This window comes from Bos indicus x Bos taurus, chromosome 15 (assembly GCF_003369695.1).
Source record: "Bos indicus x Bos taurus breed Angus x Brahman F1 hybrid chromosome 15, Bos_hybrid_MaternalHap_v2.0, whole genome shotgun sequence".
NCBI lineage: Eukaryota > Metazoa > Chordata > Mammalia > Artiodactyla > Bovidae > Bos > Bos indicus x Bos taurus.
In genome coordinates this window covers 37,940,222-37,952,248 of record NC_040090.1, presented here as the reverse complement: position 1 = coordinate 37,952,248, position 12,027 = coordinate 37,940,222, and the positions used below count along the sequence as shown (strand labels likewise).

General features: G+C 35.0%; 1 protein-coding gene across 1 annotated transcript; it reads left to right on the top strand.

The window, feature by feature from the left end:
• Positions 1-6,963: 6,963 nt before the first annotated feature.
• Positions 6,964-7,911, top strand: LOC113905018 (olfactory receptor 2D3-like). Its single transcript, XM_027562058.1, has one exon. The coding sequence runs from the start codon at positions 6,964-6,966 to the stop codon at positions 7,909-7,911; it is 948 nt and encodes a 315-aa protein (XP_027417859.1).
• The last annotated feature ends 4,116 nt before the right edge of the window (positions 7,912-12,027 follow it).

The window sequence follows — 12,027 nt, the reverse complement described above, 5'->3', positions numbered from 1 at the left end:
CAAAGGATTGAGTGAAAGATTACTTATTTTCTGTATATAAAACAATTTGTTTTTATTAAAGATATAAAATCACATAAAAATGGAAAGAAACAATTTTTATAATCCCATCACGCAGAAAGACACACACATGAACACCTTGGCCAGGCAAGTTTTTAAATGAGAATATTTTTAAATATAAAATATTTTCATAATTCACATTTCATCTTAAATGTTTTGCAAAATTTTGATATTAAATAATTTTATAGTTTTGGGGGCTGCATAGTATTCCATCATTTGGATGTTCTATATTTGATTTTTTGAGAATATTTCTTCTTTTAAAGAGTAGTAGTTATAATATTATAATAAAATCCTCACAGATTTATTTTATCCATATTGTTTTTTGACAAAATATTATTATATTTATTCATGACAAACTAGTAAGTCTGAATGTACTATATCAAAGTATACTGCTCATTTTAATGCATTTTCTATATGTTAACAAATTACCCATCATGCAGGTTTTAATATTTTTGTTTCCCAAAAAACAACAGCTTCATTATCATTGAATACTACAAATTTTAAAAATTTATGCCAATGTGATGGTCAAAAGAACATCTAATTTTAATTTGCCTTTTCTTGTATTGAGGTTGAAATTCACTAATTATGAATTGTCAATTCATGTGTATATCTTTTCCCTATAATATTTATAATTTATTTTCTGATTATCATTAGACTTTTTATTACTAATTATAAAATTAATATCAAGGATATTAATCCTTGATCTCCTATATTTGCTAAAGTTAATTTTTCCATGTTGTTGTTTACTTTCAATTTTTGTTTTGTGAATGCATTAAAAGATTTTCCCCAGCTTTACTGAGGTATAATTGACAAATAAAAATTGCATATATTTAAGGTACACAATGTGAGGTGTTGATGTATGTATACATTGTGAAATGATTACCAAAATCAAGTTAATTAATATATCTGTCTCTTCACAGTTACTTTTTGGGGAGAGAAAAATTAAAATCTATTCTCAGCAAATAAGTGTATAATACATTATTAACCATAGTCACTGTGCTATATGTCAGATCTTCAGAACTTATTCATCGTGCTTGATTGAAACTTTTTACCCTTTTATCAAGATTTTCCCATTTTCCCTACTTGCCAGTCCCTGACAACCACCATTCTACTTTCTGCTTCTATGAGATCAATTTTTTAGATGCCACATATAAATTAGATCATAAAGTACTTGTCTGTCTGTCTCTGGTTTATTTCAATTTAGCATAATGTCCAAGTTCATCCAAGTTGTCACAGATGGCAAAATTTCCTTCCTCTTTAAGACTGAATAATATTCCATTGCCTATGTGTGTGGGGGTCTGTATCACAATTTCTTTATCCAATCACCCATGAACAGATTCTTAGGCTCTTTCCATAATCTTGGCTATTGTGAATAAAGCTGTAATGAACTTGGGAGTGCAGATGTCTCTCTGAGATACGAATTTCACTTCTTTTGATCATATATCTGGAAGTGGGACCACTGGATCATTGGTAGTTCTATTTTTAATTTTGAGGGGAAATTTTACACTGGTTTTCAAATCGCCTCCCACCAACAGTGTAAGTGGCCTCTTTTCTCCGCATTCTGTCAAAATATGTTATCTTTTGTCTTTGTAATAGTAGTTCTCCTAATAGGTGTGAGATTATTTGTCATTGTGGTTTTATTTACATTTCCCTGATGATTAGTGATATTGAGCCTCTTTTCATATCCCTGTTGGCCATTTGTATGCCTTCTTTTGAGAAATATCTATTCAGTTCTTTCATTTTAAAATCAGGTTATGTGTTTTCTTGCTATTGTGCTGTTTGAATGAATGTGTAGAGATTAAAATTGAAGTAAAGTAAGTTTTTTTTTTTTATAGTTTGCACTTTTGTTGTAATGCTCAGAAAGGTATTCTACTACATGAGATCAATGGATAATTACCTTATTTTTAAATGTTTAAGGTTATTTTTATGTGTGTACCCATGTGTAATGAACAGACACATATCCTTCACCCTTCTGGAATGTTTTCTTTGTAATGAATGAAGTGGACACATTTCATTTGTTTGTCAACTCTAGGCGTACCTCAGAGATACTATGGGTTTGGTTGCAGACCACTGCAATAAAGTGAGTGTTGCAATAAAGTGAGTCATGTGAGTGTTTTGGCTTCCTAGCACATATAATGAAAGTTGTATTTACACTAAGCATACTAAAGACTATTAAGTGTGCAATGACATTATGTCTAAAAAACCAGTGTACATGCCTTAATTTAAAAATACTTTATTGCTAAAAATCTAACCATTATCTGAGTCTTCAGCAAGTTATAATCTTTTTGCTGGTGGAGGGTTTGAAATATTGTGAGAATTACCAAAACATGATATAGATACACTAAGTGCAAAAATGCTTTCGGGAAAAAATGGTGCAAATTGACTTGCTCAACTCAGATCAGATCAGATCAATCACTCAGTCAGGTCTGACTCTTTGCGACCCCATGAATCGCAGCACGCCAGGCCTCCCTGTCCATCACCAACTCCCGGAGTTCACTGAGACTCACGTCCATCGAGTCAGTGATGCCATCCAGCCATCTCATCCTCTGTCATCCCCTTCTCCTCCTGCCCCCAATCCCTCCCAGCATCAGAGTCTTTTCCAATGAGTCAACTCTCTGCATGAGGTGGCCAAAGTACTGGAGTTTCAGCTTTAGCCTCATTCCTTCCAAAGAAATCCCAGGGCTGATCTCCTTCAGAATGGACTGGTTGGATCTCCTTGCAGTCCAAGGGGCTCTCAAGAGTCTTCTCCAACACTACAGTTCAACTCAGAATTGCCACAAATCTTCAATTTATTAAAAAAAAAATGCAGTATCTGCAAATCACAGTAAAGTGAAGTGCAATAAAAAAAGGTATGCCTGTGGTCAATTATTCCAGCATGATTTGCTGAATAATATGTGCTTTACTGATTTATCAGAAGCATTTACACAATTCTTGCACAGCCTTTGAAGGTTCTATTTCTATTCTGATCCAGTGATATATCTTTTAGTTTTTACATTATTCTAATATTATTTTCATTGTTACAATTTGTATTGCTTGTACTGTATTATCATTGTAATTCATTCAGGTTTTTCATTTTAAATAATTAAATTTTCTTTTTTACTTAGAAAATGCAGGCTACGTTGTACAAATCAAACAATACAGACAGGCTTAAAAAGTAAAAGTGTGATCTCAGTCACTTACCCTGCTCCCTCAAGAATTCTACTTTCTGGGGATAATAACTGTTAACAGAATAATTTCTATTGATCTACAAATCATGTACACAAACTATTCTTCTATAGCACAATAGACTTTGTAAGAATTCTTAAATATGGTTATTTTTATTTTTTATGCTTGAATTTTGAGAAAAAGCTAGGTTCCAATGTTAGACTTATATTACAATAATTTCCCTTTTAGACTTTCAGTAATAAAGGAGCTTTTAAATAGCTATAAGTATATTTTATTATGTCAAACTCTAATAAGTTAGATGATCAAATTATCAAAACTGATTCATGCATTTGAATCTTATTATTAGGTATTTGACATTTTATTTACTATTCTCTTCATTTTCATATATGTTTGGAAATTTCCATAGTAAGACTTTCAAAAAGAGAGAAAAACATGACTAAATCAAACTATTAAGTTTGTCTTTGCCCTTCATTCCATATACCTAGAAGCCTCTCATCATTCCCTATCATATTTGACCTTAACATTGAATTCTGCTAGCAACACAGATCCACTTCCAAAGGATGAACAAAGGGCAAAAGAAAGAAAAGTGTAAAAACAGGGAGAAGAAGCATTTTCCTCACTCAGACCTAGCAGCCATGTGTTACTTGTTTTGTCCTTAATTTTCCTAATCTTTCAGTTACTTCTAGATTACAATCACATTACTGTAATGGGATATTATATAATATTATGGGCTAGCTTTGTTTACTGTCCTAACTTCTTTAAATGCTTTGTATGTTATTTAATGTTTACATAAGCACTATAAGATATGTATTATTAATCTCATCATTTTGCAGATGAGGAAAGCAAGGCACAGAAAAGCCAAGTAATTTGCTATTGGTCACACATCAATCAGAAAAACTAGGATTTAAACCCTGTAGTTTAGCTACAGAGCCCCAACTGCCAATCAGTGAGTTATGCTGTCTCCTGACAAATGGCAGCAGCCCATGAGCAGTTGACTCTCACTGTAGGAGAAATGACTGTGGAAACACACATATACCACAAATATACATGTATACACAGATACACACACCCATTCACACTCGATTTCAAAGATTAAAATGATGTATCACATACAAAGTTTGACAATTTGCTTATATATGTATTTATGTTGTACAGTTACATATAATTGATTTTGTAAGTCCTTTATATATTAAGGATAATTTTAAAGTGTTTGCAAATATTTTCTCAGGTTTATTTACTTTAAATTTTGTTTAGAGTGGCATTCTGATATTCTTAAATTGGCAGTTTTGTGGGCATTTTTCTTTATGATTTCTTTCTCTTAGTGTTTACGTGTGTGTGTGCTTGTTTAGGAAAGATTTTACTATCCAAAGATTGAATAGACCGATAGATAATCAAAAAATAGGTAGACAGATTGTCTAACTATATAGAAAATCAAAGTGTTTTTAAAAATTAGATAATTCAATTGGGATTAATTATTGCTTATACGACCAGTCCTGGGTGTTCATTGGAAGGACTGATGCTGAGGCTGAAACTCCAATACTTTGGCCACCTCATGTGAAGAGTTGACTCATTGGAAAAGACTCTGATGCTGGGAGAGATTGGGAGCAGGAGGAGAAGGGGACGACAGAGAATGAGATGGCTGGATGGCATCACCGACTTGATGCACATGAGTTTGGGTGAACTCTGGGAGTTGGTGATGGACAGGGAGGCCTGGAGTGCTGCGATTCATGGGGTCACAAAGAGTTGGACACGACTGAGCGACTGAACTGAACTGATACTTACATTATATGTATGTATAAATATGTTTATATAAACATATGTATGTTATATTCTAAAGTGAATATCCAATTGTTCTATATCATTTAGAAGTGATACACTTCAGATGCCACATTTGTTAAATATAAAATTTTCATACATACTAGGAAATGTTTCTGTTCTATAACATATTTATTGGTCAAATGCTTTATGCCAGTTCAGTATATACAATATTAGTAGGGAAGGAAAATTTTATTATATATTTTATATCTGGTTAGGTATGTTTCCTCTACTCCCTCATTTTTCTTTTCCACACCTCATTTTCTAGTGTAAAATTATGAAACTAGAAGAAATTAAAAATAAGTTTATTAAATTCCATTACAAAAATCTATGAATTTGGTTGGAATTTCGATGAATTTATGGATGAATTTGGATGAAATGAACATCTTTACAAGATTATGTTCCATGTAAGTCGGACACAACTTAGCGACTGACTGAATTGATGCATAAAATTAATCTGCCTATTCACTTATTCAAATATAATGTTTCATGGTTTTCTTCACATAGGTCTTTGAATGTTTTTTAACTGCACACTGTTAAGTTTAGCAACTGTGAAGGAATTCTTTTTTTTACTAAAATTTCTACTTATTTTTCACTTACTCATCTTACTAAGCTTGCTTTGGATCCCTTTGAATTTCTTAAAGGTGTACAATTAGAGATCTGCAAATAATCTTTGTCAGTTTTCTCAATATTTTTCCTTGAATTCTCTCTATTGTCCTTTAGGCATGACACCTCAAAATGCTTTAAAATATGTTCAAATATGCCTGTTATTTGTGTGCCTATAAATATGAGTTTGAGTTAGCTCCAAGAGTTGGTGATGGACAGGGAAGCCTGGTGGGCTGCAGTCCATGGGGTCACAAATAGTCAGGCACGACTGAGTGACTGAACTGAACTGAACTGAACTGATAAATAGCTCTGCCATAGTGGATGAGCTCTAAAACCCTTAAAATGGAGAAAGTCTGTGGATTTATCTTCAAGGAGTGGAGAGAACTGGGCTAAACCTTAACCTTCTCTACAACCAGTTTTTTAGTAAGAAAGGAACATAATTTCAGGATATAGAAAGGGTGACAAAGGCTTAGATGAACCAGTTTGAAAATTTCTGAGTCTTTGTTTCATCATCTGTATTTGGGGGATAATAATAATGAACTCATGGAATTAAGATTTAAAATTAAAAGGATAAAGAAACAATAATGACTGGCCCCAGGAGAGTGCCTGACACATGATAATTAGTATGAATCTTGCCAAAAGGCTTTGTGCAAAGAGAGAGAAAAGAGTGTTGAGGACAGAATAGGGCATATTTAAAGGACACCACAGAGTACAATGACCAAAGAGGCAGCTATTTCTACTGATGCACCTCAGTGTCCTCCTCACATTGAGAACAAATGACAGATGAATTTGTTTAAGGGCCAGGATTACAAACAACAATATCTTCCTTAACTTCCCTTTCCTGGCTTCAGAGCACTTGTTTAGGATTACTTTGTAAATATAAAGACAAAAACCTGCCTTGACAAAAATGTTGTCAGTTTGCAGCATAAAAATCTAACTGGTTTAAAGCAACTGCAGTATGTTTGTTTCCCAAATTTATGTAAAAGAAAGGATGCACTGTGTGCAGCTCTTAAAATCTTCTCAGAACTATGTGTAGTCCAGCCAAGGCTCGGTCACATAGCATATTCAAGATGATTGCTGGCTCTCTGGTTCTACTGAAAGGTTCAAGGGCAGAGAAAATCAGAAAGGGATTTCAACTGTCAGAACTACCAAGCAAAAAGAAAACTCTTCTAACATATGGAAGCAGATAAGAGTTGGAAGTCAATGGCCCAGTTTTGTATATTGATTGATAAAATACTTGTTACTCAAATAGTTTTTAACTGATCAATATGTGTGTGCTTTTTTTCCTTGGTGCTGACCTATAAAGAATATTAAATATTCATGGAAGAAGGAAACCAAACATATGTGACTGAATTTGTCTTCCTGGGCCTTTCACAGGATCCACACACACAAGTCCTGCTCTTCTTCCTTTTTCTGATCATCTACCTGCTGACTGTGCTGGGAAATCTGCTTATTGTTGTGCTCATTCACATAGATTCCAGGCTCCATACACCCATGTACTTTTTCCTTAGAAACTTGTCCTTTGCTGATCTCTGTTTTTCTACTACTACAGTTCCCCAGGTGCTAGTCCACTTCCTAGTTAAAAGGAAAACCATTTCCTTTGCTGGATGCTCAACACAGATAGTTGTTTTACTTCTGGTTGGGGGTACTGAGTGTGCACTGCTGGCGGTGATGTCCTATGACCGGTATGTAGCTGTCTGCAAGCCCCTGCACTATACCACCATCATGACACATCGGGTATGTGCCCAGCTGGCCACAGGGTCCTGGGCCAGTGGAGCATTTGTGTCTCTGGTGGACACCACATTCATGTTGTGTCTGCCCTACCGAGGGAACAATATCATTAACCATTTTTTTTGTGAACCTCCTGCCCTCCTGAAGCTGGCTTCTGCAGACACCTACAGGACAGAAATGGCCATCTTTGCAATGGGTGTGGCCATCCTCCTAGCTCCTGTCTCCCTGATCCTGGTCTCCTACTGGAATATCATCTCCACTGTGATCCAGATGCAATCTGGGGAGGGACGGCTCAAGGCTTTCTCTACCTGTGGCTCCCATCTCACTGTGGTTGTCCTCTTCTATGGCTCAGCAATATTTGCCTACATGAGACCAAACTCCAAGATAATGAATGAAAGAGATAAAGTGATCTCTGTTTTCTATTCAGCAGTGACACCCATGCTGAACCCCATCATTTATAGTCTGAGGAACAAGGATGTCAAAGGGGCGCTCAGGAGGGTGACTGCAAATAGATTTTTTGAAAGTGGGAATCTCTGATTTTGATGACAATTTTAGGGATGTGGAGAGAAGTTACTTTTTTATAAAATTTTCCCATTTTCACTCCATTCCTACACTTCTGTTTTCTTCTCCTATTTTCCCACGTCTTCTCAAATAAGTTCAGCATATTGCCTAATCAAAGCGAGGGACCTTGATAGACACAGGAAAGTAATATAGAAAGGAAAAGAAGGGAGAAAAATATAGGAAGAAAGGGAAAGAGAAAAGAAAGGAAGGAAGGAAATGAAAGGTTGATGAATAAACAGTCACTACTCTTCAAGCCCATACAAGCTAATAAGGAAATCAAAACAAGTAGACAACTGTACATCAAAAAAACAAAGATGCAAACAAAACTATCACAAATAGAAGAGTGTATTTCTGGCAAACGGATTCATTTTTTTCATACTTGCATGCATTCATCAAATATATTTTGAGTAAATCATATATTTCAGGTATATTTCTGGAAGATCAGGCTATAGATGTAAAAAAAATAAAGTCTTGATGGTGTTATATTTCTAGCATAGCTTAAAATTCTCATTTAAACAATATCTGAAATTTTAAAGAAAGAATATTTAAGGAACAGCAAATGGCAGAATTTTTCTAAGAGTATGTATATGTTAAGAAAATAATGAGCTATAAAGATGAAAGTAAGACAGAGTCTAGACTGAGATATACTCTTTTTTATACTGAAGAATTTGCTCAGCATGCTGCTGCTAAGTCGCTTCAGTCATGTCCGAATCTGTGTGACCCCATAGATGGCAGCCCACCAGGCTCCCCCGTCCCTGGGATTCTCCAGGCATGAACACTGGAGTGGGTTGCCATTTCCTTTTTCAATGCATGAAAGTGAAAAGTGAAAGTGAAGTTGCTCAGTCGTGTCCGACTCCTAGCCACCCCATGGACTGCAGCCCACCAGGCCCCTCCATCCATGGGATTTTCCAGGCAAGAGTACTGGAGTGGGTTGCCAGCATGTAATTCTGTAAATGCTGAATATAGATAATTTATAAGACAGTAATAGATAATGAGGATGAAGTTAAGAAAATGAGAACTGTGGCACTACTTTATGCCTTGTTAAGGCATTTATAATGTAGACCATAGTTTTACATATTATGACAAAATGATTCCTAGGTCGTTTTTTGAAAATATTATTCAATTCACGGTGGGGTATGGAAGTTGATCTTAGGAATCTCCTTTTGTAATGAGTCCCAAGTGATTCTTAAGCACACTAAAAATTGTACACTGCATTTTAGGTAATGGAATGGCTTTTGTAGAAGCAAATTGTATAATTATTTGCTTAATATCTGATTCAACCATTAGGCTGCAAATTCCATGGCAGTAAAAACTGTGACTGCTTTGTTGATCTCTATATTATCATCTATAGTAAAGTATGCAGCCATTGTTATTGTTCAAGAAATACCCTTTTCAAATGAATGGATAAAGCAAGAGTTTAAAAGAGAGATATCAGCTGGAGAAATAGATCTTCAAGTTTACTGTAAATAATTGCAAGTGAAATTTGACATATCTCAGGATATGTGCCAAAAGTTTTAATCAGAAAACCAAGCTTATGCATTGGAATCTTGAAGGAATTATATTAAAATGCAAATTCTTAGTCCTATTATAGACCACAAGGGTGGCAAAGATGGAGGCAATACAGATGTTTTGTAACAATATCCCAAGGTAATTCTGAAGTGCAATCGTGGATGAGATGTGATGTTCAAGAAAGATAGTGGGAAAGAATCCAAGACAGAACCTTGCAGTTACCAACATTTCAAGGTGGAAGTATAGCCAATCAAGTCTGAGGCAGCAAGAATCAGAGAAACAGATGGAGTGTCAGATGTGGTGAGAGGAGTGACCGTCCAGGAAAGATTTCTCAAATGACTCAGAGTTTTGTGTATTATTGATAAAAGCCTGTTGAATTCATCAATTTGGTCATTATTGACCTTGGCAAAGATTATAACAGCAGAATAATTGAATGGCATAATTATAGACTTTTGGAAATCATACAGAATCAATTTGTGAGGAGGCAACTTTTAAGTTGAAAACTGAAGGATGAAAGAGTCAACCAGACAAAGGTGTGATGGGGAGGGGTGGGGGTGGTAAAAGGCTAGAATCCTTTTCTTTTTACTAACAGAGGCTTTTATCACTCTTAATATAACAAAATTATTCTATGTCATCTTCCAGTTCTAGTTCTAGTTTTGATACCCCAAATCTAGATTCACCTTTTGGTGGGTATCAAGTCAAAAGACACAGCTAAGGCAAAGTCAAGAGAAGGAAGGGTTTCTTGTTTTTCTTGACTTTTCTGTATTCTTTTGCTCCCTTAAGATCATTAATTCCTGAGACCTGCTCAAGGGCTAGCAATATGGCCAAACCTAGAGCACAAAATGGTTTAGGTGAAAAATGGCTTCTTCCTATGTCAAGAAAGCCATGCCTGGTTCTCTTTATACAGTGATCCCCTACCTTATCTGCTCACAGTTTTCCTTTATGTAAAATAATACTATTTGCTTTAGCAAAGTAGTCAGCACACTTTTTCTGTAAAGGGGTAGAAACTAAATATATTCAGGCTTTTCAGGCCATACTGTCCCATCACAACTACTATTGCAGTGGGACAACAAGTCATAGACAATACAAAAATGAATGTGTTCCCATACAACTTCCCCGGGTGTGTTTACCAATCCCTGTTCTAACAGATAAATCTCAGATCTCAGTGGTTTAACAAGCAGAAGCTTATTTTTCACTCACACAAATTCTAGTTGAGGGATGGAGTGAAAGATGTGTAGACCTAGGTTGACAGAAGTTCTGCTGTTTGCAGGTTTCATGGTTATGTTGCATGTCAATATCCAGAAAAATGAAGATTAAAAGGTTTTTCGTTGGTAGGCTTTGTGCCTTAGGAGGAACACACATCATATTCCACTGGTTGAAGTTCAATCACATGGTCCCACATATGCACAGAAACAAGAGGGACATGAATATGGGGTGGGCAGCCTGACATTAGACTGTGTTTTAACCATTAGATCTTAAAAAAATCTGGAATTTATTTTAGGAGAATATATATATATATATATATTCCTGTATTGTAAATTAATATGGTACTATTTTCCTAAATATTTAGCCAGTTTTTCTAGTATCATGGTTACTCATCTTTTCCCATTAATGTCAAATATACCATAAAATACACTAAATTTCAATATGAATATTGCCTATTTATCAACTACTACACTTTATTATATTTCAATTACTGTAGTTTTAGTTGGTAGGACATATCTCTTATATATCATCTATTCTACAATTTTCTACTTCTTAGCTTGTCCAAATTCACTTTTTAAAATGCCATTAAAGTTTTGATAGTTATAAATTTGAATTTATAGGTTATTTAGCAAAAAACTAATATATTGTATTTAAATAAAATAGTAATCTTTGTATGTACGAACATAGCATATTCCTCTATTTCATCAGTGAAGATATATACATGCACTTACATGCATATACATTGCTATTGTAGAGACTGTTCTATATAAATACCTCAATTTTTATGGAGAAGAAGCTATGACACACACATAGCAGAGTCCATGCTCTCATGGAATTTTCATTTTGGAAAGTGGAAACAGAGAGTGAGCAGGTAAACCAAGGTGTAAGAAAGTTTTGCATGATAAATACAATGAAAAAAATTAAAACACAGTGTGCGATAATGCCTTTTGGTTTGGGTGCATGCCACTTCAATCGGTAACCTTTTTGAAAAGGTAAGATTTTTAAGATGAGATGTGAATGACAAGAAGTAGTAAGACAAGCAGATCTGACAGAAAAACATCACAGGCTAGGACAACAGCTACTAACTGGCTCTAAAGCAGAAATAATTTTGAACCGTGTAATGGACAATAGGAAGGTCAAAGGAGTTAGAGTGAATGTAAGAGAGCACGGTTTCAAATATGGACTGACTGGTAGACGCAGTGAGATCATGTGTATCCTTGAAAAGTGAAATGCTCTGACATGTTTATGATGATCAATCTTAAACCATCATAAATAGTTTAAGGAGGGACAAAGGGAGAAAGCAGATTATAGAGGGAAAGCAATGGAAATAAGAAATAGCTACTGTGGAACAATAGGCACCAGATTATGGTGACTGGA

Excerpts from the sequence above, each read along its gene's own strand:
- LOC113905018 (XM_027562058.1), top strand. The coding sequence starts at position 6,964 with ATGGAAGAAGGAAACCAAACATATGTGACTGAATTTGTCTTCCTGGGC.